Here is a 27,847-nt window from a genome sequence, read left to right as displayed (position 1 = left end):
AATATTCCTACTGAAAATGTCCTCAGCAAAAGCTTCTACGCATTAGCCCAAAGTGGAAAACCAATTACTCAAACTGTTCTCCATTGACTGAGTTCAACACAGTTCAGCTCCGCAACGAATGTCTTCAAATCAAAATATTCACAGGAAAACGAAGTCTCTTACCGCAGACGTTGGGTCAAGATACTAGGACAGAAACTCCTACCAGGTGCTGACTGAGAGAGACTCTCTCAAATGCTGTCTTCGGAATTCTCCAGCAAGCCGCCGAGAAAATTACAAGACGCGAATTAGCAGTGTCACAGGATTATCAGGTGCTGCAGGACTGGAGAATTGGAGCGATAACAGTTCCAGGCTCCAAGACTTGCGGAGGTCCAATTATCAATACAGATTGCGGATTTACCAGACGCGAGAGGCGGAGCGCGTCTAACCGCCAGAAAATCACAGTTGAAGTGCGCAGGAGATAGCGCGAGCGGTCACGAAATGGCCGCCAGTGATAACCACTAGAGCGCTGACCTAATGAAGTAGCGGCACAACCAGGAACCACTACGGGAATGACCTTGCCCCCATTCGCACTCTTCTTTGTAACCAACTCCAGATAGGGAACGTGGTATTTACAGCATGATGCGGAGTAAATCTAGGACCAGAAGGAACAGTCTTGTTGTGGGCTAATCGGGATCTGACAGTACCCCCCACCAAAGCCCCCTCCCTAGGCTTCTGCGGGTGAGTCTTATGAAATTCTGCCACCAATCTAGGAGCATGAACTTGAGAACTAGGTTCCCATGATCGATCTTCTGGACCGAAACCCTTCCAGTCCACCAAGTAGAACAAACGGTTCTTTCTCCATTTCGAATCCAGAATCCTTTTCACCTCAAATTCATCAGCCGAATGAACTTGAATAGCTGTGGGAGAAAGATTACGCCTAAGATTTGGTTGATTCAGTTTGATCAAGGAAACATGAAATGTTGGATGAATCTTCATAGACTTTGGAAGTGCTAATCTAACACTGACTGGGTTGACCATGCGAACAACTGGGAAAGGGCCTACAAATCGGGGCTGAAACTTACGATTCCCTACTAATCTCATATGACGAGTGGAAACCCAGACCAGATCCCCTGACTTATAGATTGGACTTTCTCTTCGCTTCTTGTCAGCCTGTTTCTTATATCCGGATTTTGCTCTAGAGAGATTCTGAGATGCAGACTGAAATGTTTTCTGCAATTTCCGAATCACCTCTTCAGCAGCTGGAACATCTACCTCCACCCAACCAGCGAGCATATTTGGATATCTACCTGAATTTAGAAAAAATGGAGAGAAACCTGTAGCTGAATGAACTGAATTATTGTAGGCAAACTCCGCTGTACTCAAAAGGGAGGGCCATTCCCCTTCCTGATCCATCAAATACAGACGGAGATACTGCTCCAAATCTTGATTCACTCTTTCTGTCTGCCCATCCGTCTCTGGGTGGAAACTGGTGGACAGACGAGAGTCAATTCCTAGCCCTTTCAAAAAGGATCTCCAGAATCGAGAAACAAACTGTGACCCCCTATCTGAAATCACAATTTTAGGAATTCCATGTAGCCTAACTATGTGTTGAATGAATAGTGATGCCAATTGAGGAGCAGAAGGTAAACCCTTTAATGGAACAAAGTGACTCATTTTTGTGAATTGGTCAACCACCACCCATATCACGGAATAGCCTTGGCTGGAGGGTAACTCAACTATGAAATCCATCAAAATGGTGTGCCACGGGGAAGGAGCAGTGGGTAGTGGCATGAGCAAACCCTGAGGAGACTGTCTGGAACTTTTCCCCTTAACACACTGTTCACAAGAGGCCACATGCTGTCTCACCTGAGTTTCCATACCTGGCCAAAGATAGGTCCTCTTCACCAATTCCAAGGTCTTGAACACTCCCTTGTGCCCGGCCAAAGGGTGGTCATGAAGCCGCTGAATTACTTCTTTCTGTAATTCCTCACTAGGAACGAACATTTTTCCTTGGACATATGGTTTCCCATCACGAATCATTCGATCAGGACCTTCAGAGATCCAATTGGTGAATTCTTCTCCTAGGAATCTTTCTTCAATCTTTTTCCCTAATTCGTCTTCCAAAACTAAGGCCACAATCTTCTCTTGAGGAATGATAAAACCTCTGTCTTTTCTTCAAAGTCTTCTTCAGTGCTGAGACGAGAGAGGGCATCAGCCTTTCCGTTGGCAGAACCTGGTTTATATGTTAAAACAAAATCATAATCCGCAAAGAAAAGAGACCATCGCAACTGGCGAGGTGTGAGAGTTCGAGCTGATTTCAAGAATTGCAGGTTTCGATGGTCCGTGAAAACTGTCCTCCCAACAAATAGTGTCTCCAGACTTTAAAAGCGTCTTTCACCGCTAGCAGTTCTTTATCGGCTATTGAGTAGTTGATTTCTGCAGGGGTCAATTTCCGAGAGTGATAAGCTACCGGATGTAACTGACCAGTTTGCTTGTGTCTTTGGGACAAAATTCCACCAATGGCTCGATTCGATGCATCTGCCTCAATAAAAAATGGTTCTTTCAGATCTGGATGTTGCAGGACCGGTGCTGAGACAAAAGCTTCCTTCAAAGATTGGAAAGCCTCTTCTGAATCTTTTCCCCAAACAAACCGCTCATTCTTCTTTAACAGTTTGGTGATTGGGCTCACCTTCTCAGAAAAGTTCTGGATGAATCGCCGATAAAAATTAGCAAATCCCAAAAAGCTTTGGATTTCCTTCACCGAGCGAGGGGCTGGCCAAGATCTGATTGCTTGTAACTTGTTGTCATCCATGAAAACTCCCTCAGGAGAAAGAATGAACCCCAAGAATTCCACCCGAGAAGAATGGAAAACACATTTCTCCAACTTTACAAACAGATGATGTTCCAACAATCGTTCCAAAATGGCACGGACGTGAACCACATGCTCTTCTAGACTGTTGGAAAAAATGAGGATGTCGTCGATGTACACGACTGCAAAACGGTCCAAAAACTCCCGAAGGACATCATTCACGAAGTGTTGAAAGGCGGCTGGGGCGTTGCACAACCCAAAAGGCATTACTTGGTATTCAAACAACCCCAGTCGCGTCCGGAACGCCGTCTTCTATTCCTCGCCCTCTGCCATGCGCAACAAATGGTACGCACTTCTCAAATCCAGTTTTGTGTAGACACATGCATCTTTTACTTGATCTAAAAGCTCCGAAATGAGAGGTAGCGGATAGCGGTTTTTCTTGGTGACCTGATTTAAGGCTCGATAATCTATACACGTTCTCAGGGAACCATCCTTCTTCGGAATGAAGAAGAGGGGGGAAGAAACAGGCGATTGTGATGGGCGAATGAATCCACATGCCAAACTCTCCTCAATGTATTCCTTAAGGTGCCGATTTTCTGGTTCAGATAGAGCATAAATGCGACTACAAGGCAACGCCGCTCCTGGCTCAAGCTCAATTCTGCAGTCATATTCCCGATGAGGCGGCAACTTCCGGGCTTCTTTCTCGTTGAATACTTCACTAAGGTCTTGATATTCCTCTGGAATCTCAGGAAGTTCCACTGCACAAATCATCTGAGTTTGATCCGCCAAACTGAAAGGCATAGAAGACTGCACCTTTTCACTCTGTTCAAGGAAGCATTGTTCTTGGCAAAAGGTTGAGTTCATTTCCACAGTGCGATTGGCCCAGTCGATATGAGGGTTATGTTCCGTGAGCCACGGTAATCCAAGAATCATCTGAAATTGGGGAGCATCAATCAAATTGAATCTAAGATAACTTCGATGCTCTCCAGGTCCCAAAACTGTGACCACCTCTGTGTCAAAAACAATCGGTCCAGAAGATAAACTGGTGCCATCCACTGCACGAACTGGTTCAGGTCGAAGTTTCTTTTCAAATTGGATACCTAGGGATTTAGCAAACCGAATATCACAAAAGTTTCCCGTTGAGCCTGAATCCAACATAATGGAAACTTCCTCATTCTGGGTCTTTCCAAATTGAATCTTACACGATAAAATTAAATGAGGGGCGGCGGGCTGAAGAGTGTTTGCCAAATGTTGAGCTTTGGGAGTTGACTCATGAGGCGCTCCCACCAGAGCAACTCCTTCTACTGGTGGGGCCTGTCTTTTACCCACTGGTTTGTTTTTGACTTCTTAGTGCAATCTTTTACAAAATGGCCAGACTTTCCACAATACATACAAAGATTTCCCAATCGTCGCTTCTCTCTTTCTTCCGACGTGAGAGGTCCTCTAACTGTGCCAATCTGCATAGGCTCTTCACCAGAATTTCCTTCGATAGTCTTAACTGCTTCTGACCTGACTCGATCAAAACGAGGGGGCAGCTGTTTGACATCTCTTCGCTTTTCACTGCGCCGTTCTGATTGTCGCTGATCGATTTGGAGTACCAGATCAATTAACTCGGAAACATTTGTTGGTCTCTTTGGAATTTGGGCTAATCCATCTTTAAGCTCATCCTTTAGCCCTCTATAGAATATTGCAGCTCTCTTTTCGGTAGGCCAATTCGTTTCGACGATCAACTTATTGAACTGTGCCAGATAAGCCACCAATTCCTTGTTACCCTGCTTCAAATCAAGCAATTCGTTATCTGTGGTCTGAGAAATAGTTCTGCAATCAAATATTCGTAAAAACTCCATCTTAAAGTCTTCGAATGTATACAGAACTGGATCATTAGAGGAAACTAACGGCATGGACCAAGCCGCTGCATCACCACTCAGGTAAGAGAGCATGAACGCCACCTTGGACTGATCCTCCTTAAACAAAATGGGCTTACAGAGAAAATGCAGAGAGCATTGTGTCAAAAATACTTGGGCCTTATGAGGATCCCCTTGAAACCTCTCTGGTGGGGCCAACGGAATGGTTGGGGACATTGCATGCACCACTTGAGTGGTCAAAGCTGAAGAGGGAGAGGGGGCAAAGGTGGGAGATTTAAGACCCCCAAAATTCGGACTAGGGCTGACTGAAAGTTCATCTATTCTCTGACGAAGGTAACTTGCCTCCTGGTTTGATTTCCTGACCTCTTCCCTGGTTTCACTTAACTGTTTCTGTAATCCTTCCAAAATGGAGGCTAAAGCCTTGACATCTAAGCCTTCAGCCATGCTGCCCAGTCGGAAGAAATACTGGCACTTCAATCTGTCAAGAAGGTACCTGAATTCCTCTGATTCCGTGGGAGCAGCTGACGTGAAGGATGAATATCTTCTGAAGAGTAATTCCCAACTCCCCCACACCCCTGAACCCAGAGAACTCTAAGTCCAGGAATGAAAGGGAAAGGGGAAGTGGATAGACAAAAGAGAGACTGCCACACTGGTGCCTTCTAGACTCTTCTAACTGGTCAAGTTGCACCTAGAACAGTAATCACAACATTACTACAGTTCTACACATAATTGGCTTCTCAAACTACTCTCGTTTTATTCCCAGACTCAGCCTACCTTATTAATGTGTGGAATTTGCTGCTCTCTGTAAATAAGTTCTTGTGTTGAAAGAATAGTCTCTTTTCAGGAATGAAACTACTCAAGTGGAATTTCCAGGGCTAGAACTCCAGACCGGAAAGTTACAGGTGGTATACAACTGTATCTATTTTATGCATAGAATAAGATACCCCTATATACTTAGCATCAGTTGACTGGAGGCTGGGTTGTAGTTATGGAAGAATATTCCTACTGAAAATGTCCTCAGCAAAAGCTTCTACGCATTAGCCCAAAGTGGAAAACCAATTACTCAAACTGTTCTCCATTGACTGAGTTCAACACAGTTCAGCTCCGCAACGAATGTCTTCAAATCAAAATATTCACAGGAAAACGAAGTCTCTTACCGCAGACGTTGGGTCAAGATACTAGGACAGAAACTCCTACCAGGTGCTGACTGAGAGAGACTCTCTCAAATGCTGTCTTCGGAATTCTCCAGCAAGCCGCCGAGAAAATTACAAGACACGAATTAGCAGTGTCACAGGATTATCAGGTGCTGCAGGACTGGAGAATTGGAGCGATAACAGTTCCAGGCTCCAAGACTTGCGGAGGTCCAATTATCAATACAGATTGCGGATTTACCAGACGCGAGAGGCAGAGCGCGTCTAACCGCCAGAAAATCACAGTTGAAGTGCGCAGGAGATAGCGCGAGCGGTCACGAAATGGCCGCCAGTGATAACCACTAGAGCGCTGACCTAATGAAGTAGCGGCACAACCAGGAACCACTACGGGAATGACCTTGCCCCCATTCGCACTCTTCTTTGTAACCAACTCCAGATAGGGAACGTGGTATTTACAGCATGATGCGGAGTAAATCTAGGACCAGAAGGAACAGTCTTGTTGTGGGCTAATCGGGATCTGACAGTCTTCTTCGACGATCTCCTCCTCAAATATGGCCTCCGGTGCTGGCGCTGATCTCCTCATCTCGTGTCGACGGGCCCTCCGATGCCGAATGGTCTTTTTCGATTGGAAGGAGGCACAGGCTGTGCAGGTCGACTTGTTGTGTTCTGGCGAGAGACAGAGGTTGAAAACCTCGTGATGGTCGCTATGAGGGAATTTTGATCGACATACCGGGCATCTCTTGAATGGAGTTCTGTCCAAGAGGCGTAGGCCGTACGGCGCCGATAGGCCTACCGGCCCGCGTCGACGCACCGGGATGTAGCTGTGATGTCGAAAGGTTTATTCGATGCCGAAAGTTGGTTGTCTAAAGTTTTCGCTTCGAAAATGTCGAAAAGTGTCTTTTCTCGCCGAAGCGGAAAACTTTCATCCGAACCCTGTGGCGGAAAAAACCAATCTGAGGATGGAGTCGAGGACCATGCGCAGTATTGTCCACGGGAGGAGTCACCTATCTCGTGACTAAAAAGACTTCTTCCAAGAAGACAACAACCTGCAATCATCCGAGCCCAACACCAGGTGGCGATCTATTGCTAAGTGTACAATCTGCAGCTCATATGCCTCGAACAGGGGCATTTCCTTACACGTATGATAAAGAGGCTTGGGCGGCAGGATAAAGGGATGCACGCTTTCCCTGTTACCCTCTCCTTTGGGATCTGCTGGCGATATTAACAGCCTCTACCATAACTATGAATGGGTCAAACTGCTGGCGTGGCTGGCACAGAGGAGCAGAAATGCCAATGGAGCGATGTGCCCTGCTAACTTTGAAGCGCTCCAGGGCCGAGTCCGCTTTAGCCTTAAAAAAAAATCAGGATCTGTCAAATGGCATGGCCATAAGACTAGTCTGGACATCTACTGAAAAAACAGTGTATTGCAACTAGCCATACCTGCAAATAGCTACACTAGTGCCACTAACCCTGCTAAGGTAATCAGTGATATCCAGTCTGCAGTGGATGGTGAACTTGGTCCCATCACGATCATCTTGCATTCCCTAGGATAGTATATCACAGGCTTCTTTCAGGACCCTGGGCAATACTTGGGCCACGTATTCCCACAAGCATTGTGAGGGATGAATTAAGAGACAGCTTTCATTCTCTGAGCGAAGGGCCAATCTTGTAGAGGACAAAAACAGCCAACCAAAAGTCTCCATCCTCTTCGATTCCCTGTAAGAGGGAATAGTGGGAAATACGTTTGGGTCTTCTCGGCTAGCCGTAGCTTGCACCACAAGGCTCTAAGGAGTGGGGTGATGGATGAGGAAGGCTGGGTTGCCCAAAGCAGGGAGATGGTATCTGGCGACACACAAGTACACCTAAGCAGAGTTTGGCCCAGGTACCCTCAAGCATTATAGTAAGAGCCTCCTTGAAAGGTAGTCGAAGCTCAGAACTCGTGGCAGGTGCTGGGGGGTGGAGGACTAATTTATTGTCTGGCGAGGAATCCAGAATTCTGGGATCTTGGGAGGTCTTCGTACCAGTAGTTCTAGTGCAGGACAATCTCTTCCCCAGCAGCATAGCCCACATTACGGAGTCTGGCCGAATAACTCATGAATGACATGAGCTTTTCTTGAAGGTAGAGGCTTGCATCAGAGTCGGCTGGGTGGTAAAGTAAAGAGGTAACGGCTCAGATAAAGGAGCGCCCGGCCTTGGTAAATGTCGGGGCCTCACAGCGTCGGCATTGGACAGCTCTATGGGTTCGCCATCATCATTAAGAGTCAATTGCACCAGCATTGAGTCGGTGGATCATGTTACATTGTGGGTTGTAGCACTGGTAAGGGAACCGGTACCGAAGTCATGGAGGATGAACCCAGTGACGCACACCCAGTTGTGATCCTCTCTGCTCCTCGGGCCCCACAAGCGTGTCAGACAAAGCCCGTAATGTGCCAAAAAGCTGCACCATTGATTTGCAGAAGTCTTTAATTTGCTGTGGCGTTACCCATGGCCCTAGAAATTCCGGATGCCAAGGAACAAGGGTCGGAATTGAATCTGAAGTAAAGCGACTTCAGGAACCACAATGACATCTTTGCTACTTCTCAAGAGACCGGGATTGATTGCAAGGAGCCCAGTCACACTTCAGCTCGGATTTTCAAGAGATCTTAGATTGTAAAGATCTATCGCAAGAGCAACCTTAGGAGTGGGACGGGGTCCTACCTTTAGACTTGGACCGATCCACTATTGCTGTGCTCTGCCACAAAGAGCTTCGCTTCCCGGTCTCAAACGGCCTTGGGATGCTTCAAGGCATTATCAGTACAGGCCTTAGAGTAGTGGTCCAAGCCTCGGCACCACAGGCAAACCACATATGGATCAGACTCAGATACGTGTTTGTGATATTCCTCACAGGGTTTAAACCCTATACATTTGGAAGGGGACATATTTCCCTTGCACACTGTAGAATTTTAGAAGGATTGTTAATAGAAAGAATCTCAAAGAGTTGAGGGGTAGCTCTGAATATGTGTCTACTGGCATGGAAGAACAAGATACTTAGCTTCTGTAATACTCTTTGTGGTAGAGACTATCCAGCTGCAGATCCCTCACCTAGACGTGTGATCTTAATAATGGATAGAGCCCAATCACAGAACAGGGAGGAGGCGAGGTTCAGTAAGGAATCAGGGGCTAGAGTCTCAACCACAAAGAGCGTTATCAAAATAACTTTTTATCCTGATAGAGATGTCTAGCAGCAGATTCCTCACCTTTTGAATACATACCAAAGCAATGCCTATTCAAAGGGGCCGTGAATAGACTCAGGCCAGAAAGTCCTGCAGAGCTGACTGGACAAATACCCCTCTCGGCAAACAGGACTGTCCGGGTAATAATGCTTTGTGAATGTATGGATGGACGCCCCTTTAGTCACCTGGAAAATATCTAGGAAAGGGACTTTGCATGGCAACGCAGTGGTAGAAGCTTTAGCCCTGGTGAAATGATCATGCAGTCCTTCTAGAGTCTTGTTTTTGGGCAGTTTGTAGCAGATCTTAATGCAGAGCACAATCCTGAGGGCGATCGTTCTGTTTTGCACTGTCTTTCCATTTTTCACTCCAGAGAATCACACAAAATGCTGAACATCCAGCCGGTTGTCTTTGGTACAATCTATGCATAAGCTCAGTGCTCTCCTGGGGTCTGAGCAATGTAGTCTCTTCCTGATTTGACCAATGTGGAATGAGTCACAACTTTCGGCAGGAAGGATGCCAGAGTCTGCAGAGCCAGTTTGTCTGTGTATGGAGGATTGACACAAAAAGCCTGACACTCAATCACTCACACACTGTGTTGAGATAATGGCGAAGAGGAACATAGTTTTGATTGTAAGGAACCATGGTGGACAGCTGTAGAGCTGCTTGATCGAAGTGCACATCATATACGTCAGGACCATATTAAGGTCCCATTGGGGGCATGACAAAGGGAGAAGAGGGAAATGTGTTACAGCCCTTATAAAAATCGAATCACAACCGGTAACTTAAACAACAAGGACTGATCTGGCAATTGTAAAAAGGCAGAGCGGGCAGAAAGATAACCCTTAACTTTGCTCAAAGCAAAGTCTGGCTGGGCAAGACGGAACAAATACCAGAACATCAGATAACTTGACAGGTAGGGGATTATCTGGGGTCAAACTAGTGTGTGCCGCTCAAGCCACATACATGTCCCAGTGAAAGGCATATACAGTTTTTGTTGAGGGATGCCTGGCTGCCAAGAGGACATCAACCACCTCCAGAAGAAGGTCGAAGGTGTTTAGCTGTCGCAGCTCAATCTCGAAGCATTAAGGTGGATTGTGCGAAGGTTCAGGTGCAGAACCCTGCCCTGCTGCTGCAACAGCAGGTCCTTCTGGGGGCGCAGCCCGTTCGGAGGACATATGCTCAAGCCCAGGCATCCCGGATACCATACTCTCCATGCCCAATCCAGAGCCCCTCGGATGACTGTGGCATGGTCTGTTCTGATCTTCTTGAGAACTCAGACAAGAGTTATATTGTCCGAAAGGCGTACAGGAGTCCAGAGTTCCACTCAATGCTGAATGCATATTTGAGAGGGGGATACCTTGGACACTCCAACGTTCAGAAGTGCTGATATTGTGAATTCTCGGTGGGGGAGAAAAGATCGAGTCAATGTGTTCTCCATTCGCGGAAGAGACCTTGCATTACTTCCGGGCACAACTGCCATTCATGATCTGCTAGGTGTCCAGCTCATGCATTCAATAATCCTCAAAGGTGGTTCTCCACCATCAAACCTCCTTGGTGGTCCAGCCATTTCCTGAGGCCTCCTAGTAGAGGGTCCATGACCTCACCCTGTCCTCTTTGTTGTAGTACTACATAGCAGTGGTTTTGTCTGTGAGCACCTGTACCAGTCTCCCCTTAATGGATGAAAGAAGGCTTTCAGCGCCAAGTAGACGGCTCTCTTCTCCAGAAGTTTTATGTGGAGCCGGTACTCTGCCAACGACCAGAGGCTCTGATCTCCACCTCTCCCAGATGGCCATCCTAACCCAGAAGGTATGTATGAGTCACTATTGTCAGCTCCGGTTGGGGAAGGGAGAAGGGTCTGCAGTTGACCCAATTGCGATCTAGCAACCACCACTGCACATCTTTTGCAGTCCCCTCTGAAATCTGAACATGGTCAGAAAGGTCCCCTTCTTGTTGGGCCCACGGGGATTTCTGATACCACTGCAGAGCGTGCATATGCCACCTGGCGTACATCAGTCTCAGCAACCTCAGCGATGATCTCACTGAAAACCTGGACTAGGCTAAAAGATTAAGATTATAGCCTCAATGTCCTAGACTCTCTTTCCGTGGAGAAAGGCACGAAACCGAACCGTGTCCGCAATAGCTCCAATGAAGGGGAGCATCTGAGAATAAGTCAGGGGTGACTTTGGCACATTGATTGCAAAGTCTAGAGAAAACAGGAGCTTCGCCATAGTCTCGAGGTGGTTGATGACTTCCTGGGATGAGCCTGCCTTCAACAGCCAGTCGTTGAGGTTGGGGAAGACTAGCGCCCCGACCTCTGAAGGTGTGATGCCAACACCACCATCTCTTTTGTGAGCACCACAGGGGTGCGGTGAGACCAAAGGGGAGCACTGTGTACTAAAAATGCTCTTGTCCTGTAACTGCAAATGGCTCAGGGGCACAGGCTGTACAGGTATATGGAAAAAGGCATCCTACAGGTCCAACACCACCATCCAATATCCAGAAAAAGACCTGGGCCAAGGTGAGCAAATGGCTAGGCATTGCCTCCTCGGGGTGAGTTATATAAAGCAATGCATCATCCACATATAAGGACACAACATGGGGACGGCCGTCCCCAACATCCCCCCAGCGGGCCATGTCACGCCATAGTCGGTCGCCAATGGCTCCATCGACAGTGAGAAAAGGTGTGGGGATAACAGGCATCCCTGTCTCGTGCCCTGTTCTATAGAGGTAATGTCAGAAATTACACCACCAATATGAATCTGTGCCATGTGCTGACCGTATAGTAGGCGAACCAGAGAAATAAATTCCTGACCAAGACCCATTCTTCCCAGAACCTCCTACAGTCCCACCACAGGGTTTTGAAGACCTTTTCAATATATAGAGCTAAAGCAATAGCTTGTATAATCATGGTTGCCATTGCATGTAGAATATGAGATAACCTTCGCAGATTGGTATGGGTACCCCTGCTTGGCATAAACCTGCTTTAGTTCCCATGGACCAAATAGGTCATTACCCTACCCAGGCACATCACCTGTAATTTAGTTAATATCTTAGTATCAACACCCAGCAGGGATAATGGCCGATAGGAGCCGGGCACATGAGGGTCCTTGCCTGGTTTGGGCCTCCCTCATTGATGGAGGCATAATCCCCACATGTCTGGCCTTCTGCAGGGTCTTCAGCAAACGAGAGAACAGAAGTTCTGCAAAAGCCTGGAAATACTCTACTGGTAAACCGTCAGGGGCCAGAGATTTACTGAGAGCCATGTTAGCCACTGCTTCTCGGAAGTCCTCCAGGTGAATTTCCTGACCCAGGCCGTCATGTTGGCCTTCCGTGAGGCAGGGAAGGTCAAGGTAATCCAGGAATTGCCCCATGACTGCCGAGTCAGCCTGTATATCCTCTCTATGCACTGTCATCAAGTAAACACGTAGTAGGTACTTAATGCCATTCTGTGTTAACACAGGATTTCCATTCGCCCGCCTAAGTGTCAGAATCATCAGGGTGGGGAGGGCCTTCACGTTTAGGTAGCAATGCCAATAACTGCCCTGATTTGTCCCCCACCCCAGTGGAGCAACTGGCGATATTGATGGCGGACCAGGCAGTCCAACCTGTGCCATATGTCTACCACCCTGCGCTAGGCGCGCATTAGTGCCTCTCCCTAAGCCATCCCAACGGGTTCCTCTCCCTGCAGTTTAGCCAAGGCATCTTCTGCCGCATATAGGTCCATCTCCAGGTACTTTCTCAACCCGGCACACCTTTGAGCAGCACTCTTCACATGTTACCACCATTAGCGCTTCCCATTCTGTCACCCTCCAAGCAGTGAAATGCCAGTTGTTGTCAAAGTAATCACTGGTAACCTCTGTAATCTCTCCCCGGAATACATTGTCTTTCGTAGCCTCTGGCTGCAGTCGCAAAAGGGGGACCCACAGCCGCCTGATTCCCGTCCCCCATTCCAGTAGCATGGGGAATTATCCGCCCCAGCACTCACGTCTGCAATACTGTCGTGGCCCCACCTCAGAGTAGGAACTGATCTAGTCTACTAAAGACGGTGCGCACAGGGATAAAACAGGTATAGCGCCATATGTCTACATAACCCAAGCGATCCTTGAACCCTCAGAGAGGAGCAGTCATGCTGGGTTTAGTGTGTGCTCTTGGGGGAAAGCAGGGGATGTGGGGGGTGCCTGTCCAGTGTGCCATCCAGGACACAATTGAAGTCCCCAGCCCATGATACAGGGGTCCCTACATATGGCAGTAGGTGAGTCTCCAAGTGTAGGTAAAAATCTCAGTCATTCCGATTCGGGGCATAGACATTCAGTCGGCAGATTTCTGTACCGTCTAGTTCAGCATGCACCAGGACATATCTCCCCTCTATGTCCCCCTCACAGCTAAAGACTGAACGGCTACCCAGATCAGATTAAGTCGCAGAGAACATCTGACCTCTCCATTTCTCGTGGAGCTTTTGAGTCTCTGATTTTGATGTAAGTGTTTCCTGCAACATAGCTATGTGGATTCCGTGCCTCCCAAACTTATGTTTTGTTTAGTACTTTGAGGTATAATGTATTTTTAAATGGGCTAAAACAGTTAAAGAGAGAGACATCTACATAGACACATCATCCTCTTTCCACATGTTTACTCAGCCAACCCATCTTCTCAGTTGCTTAAGAGCTCCTTAATTTTGTACGTGTGTATATATATGTATACACACACACACACACACACACACACACACCTCCCTGCTCGGTAGTCACCAGTAAGACACTACACTCACGGGCAGGAGCTCAACTGTGCGAGGGTGAACTCACGGAAATGAATCACTCCTTCCACTGCAACAACAGACGGTCAGAACTCACGGGAGGGGTTTGACTCAATTTTAATGAACGGGTGTAAAGACAGATGTGTTTCGGCTAACACCTTTGTTAATGTCGCCATAAGAAGTCATTTAATACATTCACATTCATTGGTTGATTATAATTCATTACAATTGATAAGATCTTCGCTTACATAAAAAAAAAACCTAGAAGTTCACTGAAAAAAAATGGTTACAGTGGCATAGTTAGGTGTTGAAACACTTAAAAACCAAAAGACCTCTGAAATTCACCAGTTATAAGTTACTAAACTAACTATAACTTGTGCCCACGCAATGCACTGTTTATGACCTCATATTAAATTACTCATGACATTTTAAATTTTATTACTAATGACATTAGTGTAACACTATAATCATACACAGCATTGAGTTATTGAGCGTGCAAGTGCGGGTCTATAGCATGGAATTAACATAAGCCCTGGAGACAAGTGTAATTGTGCATAGTTATATGGTGCACCATTTACAAATTACAAAAGCTTAGGATGGAACATGTACTCCATATTAAACAATGTAAAGGCGGAGCGCACCTGGTGTCGGCTGCAGAGGTATATTAGAAAGCAGGTTATGGCTTAAAATGAATGCCTGTTCTAAAAAAGCTGTAAGAAAGGCTTAAGCTGCTTTTCAAAATACATTAACCACCAGTGGATATCTAGGCATTTGTCCATGTTAAGTAGTTTTAATACAGTGCCATAGATATGTTGTATACATTGTACATGACTATTTCCAGAACTTCATATTACTGAATACATTAGCATGTAGGGGTGTCTTGCTTTGAGGTGGTTTACATCATACTTTAGTAAAAAGCATGATTCTAACGTTCTATACCAGTGAGTGCGTATTTTACTAAACTACAGAGTGTTGTCCACAGGGCCTGAAGATTTCTTTACAGTAGCAAATGTATACCTGTCAACATCTTGACTTAAAATTGCAGGCCGTGTAATGTCTTTAATTTGGTAATCCCATTAAGGTGAATAGACAAGTGTAGTGTATTAAATCCCTTCAAGCCCACAACCCAATAGGACAGTGTCGCAATGACTGTAAGATATAGATCATTAATGATATCAATTAATATGAGTGATGTAACATATGAGGTCAAAAGCAGTCATGGTGGTGGCTCAAGTTATCTAGCTCACTAAACTGAACCTGCTGAATTTCAGAGTATTTTCATTTTTAAATGCTAGTTTTTACCTTATATCAAAACCTAACTATGACATCATATTGATCTTTAGCCATTTCAGTTTTTATATATATAGTTTTTATATATATATATATTACTCTTAAAACAAGTTCTTTAAGATCATCATGCCAGTTGGCTTTAAATCTACAATGTATACTTACTGTATTGATTTTTCTGGGCAGGGGAACCGGAGTCTCTGGAAGCGGAGGTGCTCCATCACTGGATTCTTGAGATATCTGCCTCTGGATGGAATCACTTGTCGGCTTATTTGGAGAAAGGTCCGCTAGCTGAGGTTTGTGATGTAAGTCTGACATAGGAGTCTTCAGTGATATTTCTCCTACTTGTGTTTTTGATGTTACCTCACCGAGCTGTGGTTTTGGTGGAAGATCCTTTACTTGTGGTTTTGGAGGTAAATCCCCAAGTAGTGGTTTGGGTGGCAAATCTCCAAGCTGGGGTTTTGGGGGTAGTTCTCCAGGTTTTGGGGGCAATTCTCCCACTTGAGGTTTATGAGATACATCTCCAGTCTGCAGCTTCGAAGGTATGTCAACAAATAGTGGTTTTGGTGGAAGATCTACAGTTTGTGGTGACTTTTGTGAAATTTCAGGTTGCTGATTATATCTATCCATGGAAAGATGATAACTGGCATCTATTTTTCTTAGTGCAACTAAAAAAAAGATCATACACAAGACAATGACTATATATTTTATTTGCATGCCACAGTATGAACACATTTTGTGAGATGGATCATGTATAACATAGAAGTTCTAATTGCTTGCCTTCACTAACATTCTTTTTGATGGATAAGGTTGATGACTACTCTTCCAGATTACTTACTTGAAACCACTTCCAGACGCCAGACAGCATCCGATAATTCATCCAGAGCACTCACCATTGAGGTATCACTGAAAATGGCATAAAATCACTATCTTGCAACTCTACCAGAAGTAAAGTGCTGAATGCAATATAAGGGGCTATGTGTTCCTGTGACATCAGTTCCATCTTTTTACCACACCTGCAATGTCTTATGGACATAAAACGTTGGCGCAGAAAAAGCTAAGCAATACTCTTATGGACATAAAACGTTGGCGCAGAAAAAGCTGAGCAATACTCATGATGGAAGGGTGTAAATAATGTGCAGGAACATTCACATGCATCAATTTATGTAATTTGTACTTGTAATGATTTGACTCCCGCCAGAAACAAAAACTTCCACACACTCACAGGCACTTCCCCATACAACATGAGGAATGGGGAGGACAAAGTCAAATTTTGATGAAATAGAATATAAACCTACCATACCAAACTGTGATGGAGGCTTATTCCCCATTTCAAGGCAAAAGTGTTTCGAGAAAGAATGAAGACCAGCTAGCAGCATTGCAAATCAACTGCACTGAAATATCCCTAAAAGCCACAGCCACACTCTCTGTGGAATTAGCTTTACACCACTCACAGTAGATTTTCCAGCTCCCTCATTTTAATGCTCTCACCAGTGAAACCCAGTGAGAAATCATACGCTTCGTAACTGTAGATACCTTGGAAACAGACTAACAGACTGTCAATCTTTCAGAACCCAGAGGTACACGGGATATAAAAACTCATGCCCTTCTTAAGTCGTGCCTGTATTATGTGTCTCCATGTTTAGAAGGTTGTGGACGAGAAAAGAAAGCAGGCAAAAATATAGAATAAGAGATCTGGATATCAGACATAGCCTTAGACTAAAAGGGAGGCTTGAAACTGCAGCATTGACTTGTTATTCTGAAAAACAACAATGGATAAACAAAAAGACAGGACCCGAAATCCAATAAACTTCCTAACCAAAGCAATTGCAAACAAAAAAGGCTACATTCCACAAAAGAAAGTTAAGATCGCATAAGTGCAAAGTATCCAATGAAAAGTAGACACACCAACATCAAATTTAAACCACAGCAGGAACAATAAATTGTTTTGGGAGAACCTCTTTGGTTAAGGCTTCAAAAAACCTACAAGAAGTTTAAAAAACATGAGCCCTGCTCAGGTGAAAACAGACAAGTTGTTATTTAGCTAAATAACCTATAGTTGTATTTACATTATGGCCCTTTTCACAGAAATGAAGGGCAAAACTGTAGATAATGAAGCATCTGCGTCTACAGAGGGGGCATGAAAAAATCTCTATACCAAACAGCACCCACAGACCACCTACTAAACTAAGTTGCTCATGTTAAATTCGAGCCACTAACCACTTCCCAAATTCTATGAGGAAGGTAATAACTATCAAATGCCAACCTTTCAAGAGTGCTATCTTACTGACATAACTGATAGTCCCTCAGAGGAAGTAGTGAAGACAAGGCTAGGCTAAGGTCAAGATCTTAATAGCTGGGTCCACAAGCCCATTCTTTGGAAACCAGAATCATTTGTGCTTGGTGAAGGCAAAACTTGGGAGGGGCTTTCGTTTTCAACTGTAAAAGAGGAAACACATTATCGAGGTTGAAGGATCATTTTTAGAAAAATGTATTTCCCGCATGCAAAAACAAGGACAATGCATATTCTGTCTTACGACAACAGATCTATGCTGTGAAACATTTAGAATCCAGGACATCACCTCTGGGCAAAAATGCCCATTGTGATTTACAGACATCATCCAGTTCAGACAGTCTGCTTTCTTGTTCTCTTTTTTCCCTGCTCGATTAGCTGTTAAAAGACTTGTTCTTTCTCTAGGACTAGCCTCCACACATAGGGGGCGAAAATGTATTTTCCTTACTTGTTGATGTACCACATACAACTGGTTGAAACCTGCATAGGCTGCAACCACAGCCTGGTAGCTCCCAATTCTATAGTGTATGAGAAAGCATACTTTCCTGTGTTGAACATATTTGCACTGAACGGCAATTCTGTAGATGAGCACACCAAACTTTTAGGGATGCTTCTAAAACTACAGTCAATTCTGACCATGGGTAATGAAAACAAATATCCCTTCTGCAGAGCTACATGCTTCCACTACTAAGTGCGCCCACAGAAGGGTTCATATCTGCAACTGGGTCTGTGGACCAAAGAATTGATCAGAAGTCATCAAGCTCAAATGTTGTAACGTTGACGTCGTTCGCTGATTCGGATTGGCCTTAAATAGGAGACTCATGCTCCGTAAGGCTAAAAATCTCTGTGGAGGAAGAATCACGCTCATGAATGAAAAGTGAGTCTGAAATTGCTATGATATAACAGATTTTCAAGAATGGACCCTGGGACAAATCCAAGAAAGGCTTCTTCAAATTGACATAAAGAACATGTTAATTTCCTTCAGTAACGCTCTTCAGAGAAGAGCTCCTAACTAGCCGAAGATTCTTCTCACACAAACTGGTTCTGCGCCCACAAGCATCCTTCTTACCAAAGATGGACCGCCGTTCCACGGTGGTCACACCATCACCCTTGCTGGCATTCTATGCTCCACCTCACCCCTATAAGGAGAAAGGAGAAGCAGACACTCCTTTCCGTTCTGGGAGCAGCCAGAAGAAAAGAAACAAGACTTTCAAAAGAAAAGAAGATATTAAAGAGGAGGGAAGAACAAGTTCACAAGAAAAGCAATAAGAATTTAAGATGCAGCACAGTTGTGTTGAGTGAAGGACTCAAAGGGCCAGGAAAAACAAAGGAAGAATCAGAAGGAATAGTAGAGAAGACTGAGAGGACAAGAAGAAGTGTATCTAAAATGAATCTCAAGAGAAGGTAAAGTAAAAGCACATACACAGAGAAATTAGAAGTCCAGGTAAAGATGGAAGAGATGTGATTTGAGTTTTTTCTTCTTGAGTATCTGTATCAAGTGCTCACTACATCTGAAGGAGGAGGAAGAGTGAGATAACTGGGAAAATATAATAGAAACTAAAGTGAATGACGAAAAAAGAAAATGTTAGTGCACATGCTGGCAGGGATAAGGGGCCCATGTGAAGACTGAAGAGATGTCTTTGGTTGCTTTGAAACTAGCAAGGCCTTGGTACATATAGGGTTATCTGGCAATGATTTCCACAGGACAGTGGACATGCCAGAATGGTTAGCAGGCCAGTGGAGTTTGAAGTTTTTTGCCTCAAGACTAGTGTTTCCCAAATTGTGGGTTGTGAACCGATTTTTGGTAGGTCGTGAAAGTCCACGCAATAAATAAAGATTACTAAGTTCTGTATTTTTCTTATTACATTTGCTGCACTTCAAAGACAAGTCAAATGTCAAGCTATGATCTGACAAACTGCAACTTATTTTGCAGCATGGAGATTAGTGTTTACAAACTCCTCTCACTTTGCAGTAACAGTAAGAAAAGTAATGTGAAGCACAAGTTACTACTTGTGTAACAATATATCTGTAAGAGACATTAGTTAGTGATAGATTGCTTACCTTAGAATAATCCCCAGGCGTCAGACTGGATCTGGAAAGTTTTTGCTTTGCAGTACCCTTGCGCGTCGGTAGGTGGCGTTGTGCGGCTCCGCGTCCGTCACTGGCTTCGTAAGCACCGGTATGACGTCACGGAGACTACTTAGGTGCCACCCATGTTCGCTGACGTTAGTTCTGTACACGACTTTCCGTGCCGAAACGCAGAGCCATGCAAGATACTGACCATTGGTGCATACAACTAGGGCCCTAAAAAAGGAATGACCTTAACCCTAGTAATCAGTTTGCAGAGTGGGGAGGATGGGTGGGGCGGAAAGGAATCTATCACTAACTAATGTCTCTTACAGATATATCGTTACACAAGTAGTAACTTGTGCATCTGAAAGAGACACGTTAGTGATAGATTCCTTACCTAAGAATAGATACCCCAGCAATAACAACCCCGGTGGTGGGTCTGCGAACAGGATTACACCAGAAAGTCACAGAGCAAACAACGGCCAAAGAAGCCGTCTCTCCAGACCTGACTGTTAAGGCAGAAGTTTCTTGGTAAACGTGTGCAGCGAGGCCCACGTAGCTGCCTGACAAATGTCCTGCAAGGGAACGCCGCGTCCCAAGGCAGTAGTGGCTGCAGTTGCCCTGGTCCCACAGGAGGCTCCTTCTTGGCCAAGGAGTAACATGCTTTGATGTACAGAATGACCCACCGGGAGATGGTCTGTTTGTGCACAGCCCAAACTTTTTTGGCACCCCCCGTAGCCAATAAAAAGCTGATCATCCACCCGGAACTGCTGTGTACGCTGCAGATAGAATGCGAGCACACGTTTTGGGTCCAGACGGTGGAGCCTCTCCTCTTCCCTTGAAAGATGCGGAGGCGGAAAGAAGGTGGGCAAAGTGATGGTCTGCCCACCAGGAAAGTCGTCTATAAAGTGAAAAGACGTAAGGGACGGTTACGAAGGGGCTCAAAGGGAGCGCACATCAGAAAAGTCAAGACAAGATTCAAGTCCCACTGAGGCATTATGAAGGGCTAATGCCCTTAAGGAAATGGTTAACCATCGGGGACTTAAGAGAAGGCTCATCTGGAAGCCGCAGGAAAGCGGAGATGGCTGAAAGATAACCTTTGATAGTGCCCAGAGCAGAGCCCTGCTGGGCCAAAGAGAGAAGGAACAGAAGAACCTCAGAAAGAGGGGCAGAAAGGGGATCCACAGCCTTTGCTGCGCACCATGCCACAAACCTGTTCCACCTGCAGGCGTATACCGTTTTGGTGGGGTGGACGCCTGGATGCCAGAATGACATCACAGACTTCGGGAGGAAGATCAAAGGGTGTCAACTGTCGCCGCTCAATCTCCAAGCATGGAGGTGGAGGCTGGACAGGTTCGGGAGGAGGACCGTCCCCAGCTGCTGCGACAGAAGATCCTCCGAAGAGGCAGACGGATCGGGGGATCGATGCTCATACTGAGTAGCTCGGGATATCATACTCTTCGAGCCCAGTCAGGAGCCACAAGAATGACTTGGGCCAAGTCGCGCCTGATCTTCAGCAATCTGGGTAGAAGTGGTATAGGCGTACAATAGACCGCAGTTCCACTCGCAACAAAAAGCATCTCCAAGCGAGCGCCGCCTTGCAAATTCCAAAAAACACAGTTGATGGACAGAATGCAGAACAATGTCATACATTCACCCCAGTACAAGGATCTGGGCCTAAATCCATCGTTTTTTTGCACTCCACACCAACCTGGGTTAGACACTGGCTATATGCAAATCAGCTCTGACCCTGTGCCTCATGGGAACAGTCCAGTCCGAACTACCAAGCCATGTCTTTCCCAGACCGGAATCAAGCATCCAAGGACCGGTTTCTGGCTATCAGCCTTCATCAGCCTGGATAGCTTGACTCCAGTGGTGTGGAGAGCCTGGGACTCACGTCTGAGCATACCCAGCCCACTCGGGGTGAAAATTGCCAAAAACACAGTTGATGGACAGAATGTAGAACAATGTCATACATTCACCCCAGTACAAGGATCTGGGCCTAAATCCATCGTTTTTTTGCACTCCACACCAACCTGGGTTAGACACTGGCTATATGCAAATCAGCTCTGACCCTGTGCCTCATGGGAACAGTCCAGTCCGAACTACCAAGCCATGTCTTTCCCAGACCGGAATCAAGCATCCAAGGACCGGTTTCTGGCTATCAGCCTTCATCAGCCTGGATAGCTTGACTCCAGTGGTGTGGAGAGCCTGGGACTCACGTCTGAGCATACCCAGCCCACTCGGGGTGAAAATTGCAAAAAACACAGTTGATGGACAGAATGTAGAACAATGTCATACATTCACCCCAGTACAAGGATCTGGGCCTAAATCCATCGTTTTTTTGCACTCCACACCAACCTGGGTTAGACACTGGCTATATGCAAATCAGCTCTGACCCTGTGCCTCATGGGAACAGTCCAGTCCGAACTACCAAGCCATGTCTTTCCCAGACCGGAATCAAGCATCCTAGGACCGGTTTCTGGCTTGATCTTCTTCAGCATTCTGGGCAGAAGTGGTATAGGCGGAAAGGCGTACAATAGACCGCAACTCCACTCGCGACGAAAAGCGTCTCCGAGCGAGTGCCGCCTTGCAAATTCCAACGCGCAGAACTGATGACATTGTGCCTCCTCTTCTGTGGCGAATAGATCTAACCAAGGTTCTCCCCAGTGCTGAAAGAGACCTTGCGCCACGTCCGAGTTCAGAAGCCATTCGTGACCCATCATGCCCCGGCGGCTGAGTTCATCTGTCCTGGCATTCAGAGAACCGGCCAGGTGTTGAACCACCAAGGTAATGCCTTGATGTTCCAGCCATGTCCAGAGGTGCAGAGCCTCCTGACATAGGGTCCAGGACCCCACTCCGCCCTGCTTGTTGCAGTACCACATGGCGGTGATTTTGACCGTGAACACCTGCACTACACTTCCCCAGACAGAGGGAAGAAATGCCTTCAGTGCAAGCCGGATCGCCCTCAGCTCCAGAAGGTTGATATGAAGCCGGGGCTCCACCAGAGGCCTCTGACCTCCGCATCTCCAATGTGGCCTCCCCATCCCAGGAGGGACGCATCCGTCACCACTGTGTGCTCCGGTTGGGGAAGGGAGAGGGATATGCCATTGACCCAATCGCGATTCGTGAGCTACCACTGCAACTGTCGTGCAGCGCCCTCCGAGATCTGGACGTGATCGGACAGGTTGCCCTGATGCAGTGCCCACTGGAACTTCAGTCAGGTCCCACTGCAGAGCCCGCATATGCTATCTGGCATGTGTCACCAGCAGGATGCAGGAGGCCATCAGGCCCAGAAGCCGGAGGGTCATCCTGACCAAAACCCGTGATAGAGGCTGAAAGAGCGGAACCAAAGCCTGAATATCCCGGACTCGCTGCTCGGGAGGATAAACCCGAAACAGTGTTGAATCCAGAACTGCTCAGATGAAGGGGTGCTTCTGAGAGAGACTCAGGTGTGACTTCGGCACATTGATGGAGAACCCAAGCAAATGCAGGAGGTCGGCCGTAGTCTGGAGGTGGGCGACAACTGCCTGGGGCGAGCCCGCCTTCAACAGCCAGTCGTCGTGGTAGGAGAAGACTGACACCCCTGACCTGCGCAGATGAGCTGCGACCACCGCCATCTCCTTAGTGAACACCTGGGGTACACTGGTAAGGCCAAAGGGGAGCACGGTAAACTGAAAATGCTCTTGGCCTACCGTGATCCGCAGGTAACACCGGTGGGCCGGCAGGACGAAGATATGAAAATATGCGTCCTGCAAGTCCAACGCTACCATTCAGTCTCCAGGGTCCAAGGCAGCCAGGGCCTGAGCCAGATTTAGCATCTTGAACTTCTCCTTCCGAAGGAAGCAATTCACATCCCGGAGGTCCAAGATGGGGCGCAAGCCCCCTTGTCCTTCTTGGGGAGCAGAAAGTAGTGGGAAGAACAACCACTCCCTACTTCCTGATCGGGAACGCACTTGATGGCCCCCGCGGCCAGGAGGGCAGTGACTTCCTGACGGAGAAGAGCCAAATTATCCCCCAACATGTGGTAGTACCAAGGTGGCATGGCTGGAGGGGAGGACAGAAAGGGGAGCGAGTAACCTTGGCAGTTTATCTGCAGCACCCACTTGTCCGATGTGATTTCGCGTCAGTGGTGTAGGTGGTGATGGACCCTGCCTCCTACCGGCGTGGGGTGCTCCCTGAAGCTCGGATTAGGAAGGCTTAGAGGTAGAAGCAACGAAGCGGAGGTGGACTGACCCGCTCACTGTTTACTAGACCCACCCCTGCGGAAGACAAGTCCGCGGCCACGCTGAGGCTGGTTCTGCACAGGCTGAGTGGGTGCTCTTACCCTGGCCACAAAAGGAACGAAACCCAAACGTGGCAGGGCTCTTTGTGGAAAGACCCAAAGACTTGGCTGTGGCCTGCAAGTCCTTAAAGCGCTCCAGGGCATTGTCAGCCTTGTCGCCAAAGAAGTGGGAGCTATCAAAGGGCATGTCTATGAGCGAGCCCTGGACATCGGGCGAGAACCCGGTACACCGCAACCAGGCATGGCGCTGCAACGCCACAGTCGTGGAAATCGCCCTTCCCAATGAATCAGGGGTGTCCAGACCACACCTGATGAAAAAGTTACTTACCTTCGGTAACGCTATATCTGTAAGAAACAGTAGTTAGTATTAGACTGGATCCGGAAATTTTTGCGTAGCAGTACCCTTGCGCGTCGGTATGCATCGTCTGCGGCTCCGCGTCCGTCGTCTGCGTCGTTGGCGCTGGGATGACGTCGCCGGAGTACTTAGATGCCGCCCTCGCGCGCTGACGTCAGTTCTTATACACAGCTTTTCTGCGCCAGAAACGCAGAGCCATGTTAAAAAGCAACACTGGTGCCATTGAAACTAGGGCCCTGAAAGGGGATGACCTTAACCCTAGATATCGGTTCGCAGAGCAGGGAGGATGGGTGGGGCGGTACGGAATCTAATACTAACTACTGTTTCTTACAGATATATCGTTACCGAAGGTAAGTAACTTGTTCATCTGAAAGAAACAGGTTATTATTAGATTCCTTATCTTAGAATAGATACCCCAGCAATACCAACCCCGGTGGTGGGTCTGCGAACCAATAATCACACCAGAAAGTCCTGGAGGACGGAACGGCCAAAGAAGCCATCCCTCCGCACTTGGCTGTCCAGGCAGTAGTGTCTTGTGAACGTGTGCAGCGAGGCCCACGTAGCTGCCTGACAGATGTCCTGCAAGGGGACTCCCCGGCCCAGGGCAGTGGAAGCCGCCGTGGCCCGAGTGGAATGGGCCCTCAGCCCAACAGGAGGTTCCTTCTTAGCCAAGGAGTAGCATGCCTTGATACACAGCACGACCCACCGAGAGATGGTCCGCTTGTGCACCGCCCGTCCCTTCTTAGCGCCCACGTAACCAACAAAGAGTTGGTTATCCACCCGGAACTGGCGTGTGCGATACAGATAAAACGAGAGCGCACATTTTGGGTCAAGACGTGGAGCCGTTCTTCCTCCTTTGAGGGATGCGGAGGCGGAAAGAAGGTGGGCAAGGTGATGGACTGCCCGATGTGGAAGGCTGAGATAACCTTGGGCAGGAAAGACGGTCTCGTCCGCAACACAACCTTGTCCGGATGGACAGAAAGGAAAGGAGGTTTGGAGGAAAGAGTCTGGAGCTCACTTACTCTCCTGGCAGAGGTGATGGCAACCAGGGAGATATATGCTACTTACCAGTATGCATCTGTTCTTGGCATGTAGGGCTGCTGACATTGATATCTGTGCATAGATCGCCGCCTAGTGTTGGGTCTGGATGATTGCACTTTGTTGTCTTGGAAAAGTCTTCGAAGTATCACGAGATAGGTGACTCCTCCCCTGGACTACAGTGCGCATGGGCATCTTCTCCATCCTCAGATTGTTTTTCGCCATTGTGGCAGAGATGGAGATAGGAAAGTAAGAGATGGCCATGCCAAAGATAATGCTGCAGCTGCGACAGACACCGGGGAGGAGGGCGGGCGATATGAATGTCAGCAGCCCTACATGCCAAGAACAGATGCGTACTGCTAAGTAGCATATTCCGTTCGAGGCATGTGGGCTGCTGAATTCATATCTGTGCATAGACTGAATAGCAGTATCTCCTCTAGCGGTGGCCACCTGTGCCAGCTGCAGCAGTTTGGAAAAGAGTTTTGAGGACAGCCTGGCCTACAGCAGCTTGCTGTTTTGCTTGCACGTCTACACAGTAGTGTTTAGTGAAAGTGTGTATGGTGGACCAAGTGGCTGCCTTACAGATGTCTTCAAGGGGAATATTTCCTAGGAAAGCCATGGATGCCCCCATTTTCCGAGTAGAGTGTGCTCTAGGGGGGACGGTTAAAGTGCGTTCAGCTTTGAGATAACATATTTGAATGCATTTAACTATATATCTGGCTATTCCTGACTTTGAAATAGGATTCCCTTTGTGCTGTGGTGCAAAAGCAACAAATAGTTGTTTTGTTTTTCTAAATGATTTAGTCCTGTCCACATAATAAAGTAGAGCTCTTTTTACATCTAGTGTGTGTAGGGCTCTCTCAGCTACTGACTGTGGGTTCTGAAAGGATACTGGCAGTTCAATTGCGTGATTGATCTGGAAATTGGATACAACTTTAGGCATGAATTTGGGGTTTGTTCTAAGAACTACCCTGTTAGCATGTACCTGCATGAAAGGTTCTTGAATTGTTAGTGCCTGTAATTCGCTCACTCTTCTGAGTGAGGTAATGGCAACTAAGAATGCCACCTTCCACGTTAAGAATTGTAGTTCGCATGAGTGTAAAGCTTCGAAAGGAGGTCCCATGAGTCTGGTATGCACGATATTTAGATTCCAGACAGGGGAAGGGGGGATTCGTGGAGGGATCACCATTTTTAAACCTTCCATGAAGGATTTGATTGCTGGTACTCTAAACAGTGAAAGGTGTTGCCTGTTTTGAAGGTATGCTGCTATAGCAGCAAGGTGTAGTCGTATAGAAGAGTATGCTTAGTTACTTGTGTGTAAATGCAGCAGGTAACATATAATGTTTTGTATGGAAGCGTCTAATGGGTTGATTTGGTTATTGTTGCAGTAAATAACAAATCTTTTCCGTTTAGCTGCATAGCACGCTCGTGCGGTTGGTCGTCTTGCCTCCCTAATGATGTTCATGCAGTCTGGGGGCAAGTTAAGGTATCCGAACTCTAAGATTTCAGGAGCCAGATCGCTAGGTTCATCTGATTGGGATCTGGGTGTCTTATTTCTCCATGGTTCTGGGTTAAAAGATGGGGAGCAAGGCACAGTCTTTGATGAGGAACTACTGACAGTTCTAGGAACATTGTGTACCATGGTTGACTCGCCCATGTGGGAGCAACTAGTATTAGTGTGAGTGAGTGTTGTCACAGTTTGCATGCCACCAGCGGGATCAGTGGTGCTGGGGGAAAAGCGTACGCAAATCTGCCTGACCAGTTCATCCATATCGCATTGTCCAGTGACAACGGATGTGGGAACCTGGCGGCAAAGTACCGGCATTTGGAGTTTTCTTTTGTGGCAAACAGGTCTACCTCTGGGTGACCCCACTCTTCGAAGAAGGGCTGGAGAACTTGGGGGTGAATCTCCCATTCGTGTATTTGTTGGCTGTGCCTGCTGAGCAGGTCGGCAATCTAATTGTCCTTCCCCGGGAGGAAGTCTGCGAGGAGAAAAATGTTTTTGGGAATCGCCCATCTCTGTATGCTCTGTGCCAGATGGGACAGCTGTGGAGAGTGCGGCCCCCCTGTTTTTGGATATAGTACATTGCGGTCATGTTGTCCGTTCGGATCAACACCGTCTTGTTGTACCCATATTTCTGGAAAGCCTTCAGGGCTAGGAATATAGCTAGCAACTCTAGTTAGTTGATATGCAGCTGTTTCTGTTTGTTTGTCCAGAGCCCTTGTACTGTGTATTGAAGGAGATGGGCTCCCCAGCCTGTCAGTGATGCGTCCGCTGTTAGTACTAGTTGTGGAACCGGCTCTTGGAACAGTCGCCCCGTGGAAAGGTTTTGTGGGTTCCACCACTGCACAGAGTTGTGAGTGCGACTGTCTACCAACACTAGGTCTTTTAGTTGTCCACGAGCCTGGTTCCATTGCCGTGCTAGGCATTCCTGTAATGGGCGCATTTGGAGTCTGGCATGGGGGACAATGAATATGCAGGAGGCCATCATGCCTATGAGCTGCATGAAGACTTGAGCTGGCAAGGAGTGTTGTGGCAGGAATTTGCTAATGAGTATCTGCATGCTGGCTATCCTTGCTGAGTTTGGATATGCTTTTGCCACTGTGGTATTTATAGTGGCTCCCAGATATTGCTGTACGTGGGAAGGTTGCAGATGCGATTTTGTGTAGTTGATTGAAAAGCCTAGGCTGTGTAGCAGCTGTATTGTTTGTGACGTGTGTGCCGCACACTCTTGGTATGATTTTGCTTGTAT

The 27,847-nt window shown here is 47.0% G+C and overlaps 1 protein-coding gene across 3 annotated transcripts in view; it reads right to left on the bottom strand.

The window, feature by feature from the left end:
• The window catches only part of ASAP1 (ArfGAP with SH3 domain, ankyrin repeat and PH domain 1), a 2,040,747-nt gene that overhangs the window by 117,742 nt on the left and 1,895,158 nt on the right, over positions 1 to 27,847 (bottom strand). For all 3 annotated transcript variants that reach the window (XM_078686749.1, XM_078686753.1, XM_078686750.1), the window contains one exon: positions 15,219 to 15,721. In XM_078686749.1, coding sequence (XP_078542875.1) covers positions 15,219 to 15,721 — 503 coding nt within the window. The remainder of the gene's footprint in view (positions 1 to 15,218; positions 15,722 to 27,847) is intronic.

This window comes from Lissotriton helveticus, chromosome 4_1 (assembly GCF_964261635.1).
Source record: "Lissotriton helveticus chromosome 4_1, aLisHel1.1, whole genome shotgun sequence".
Lineage (NCBI taxonomy): Eukaryota > Metazoa > Chordata > Amphibia > Caudata > Salamandridae > Lissotriton > Lissotriton helveticus.
The sequence above is the reverse complement of the archived record's forward strand: the minus strand, read 5'-3'. Positions and strand labels throughout refer to the sequence as shown.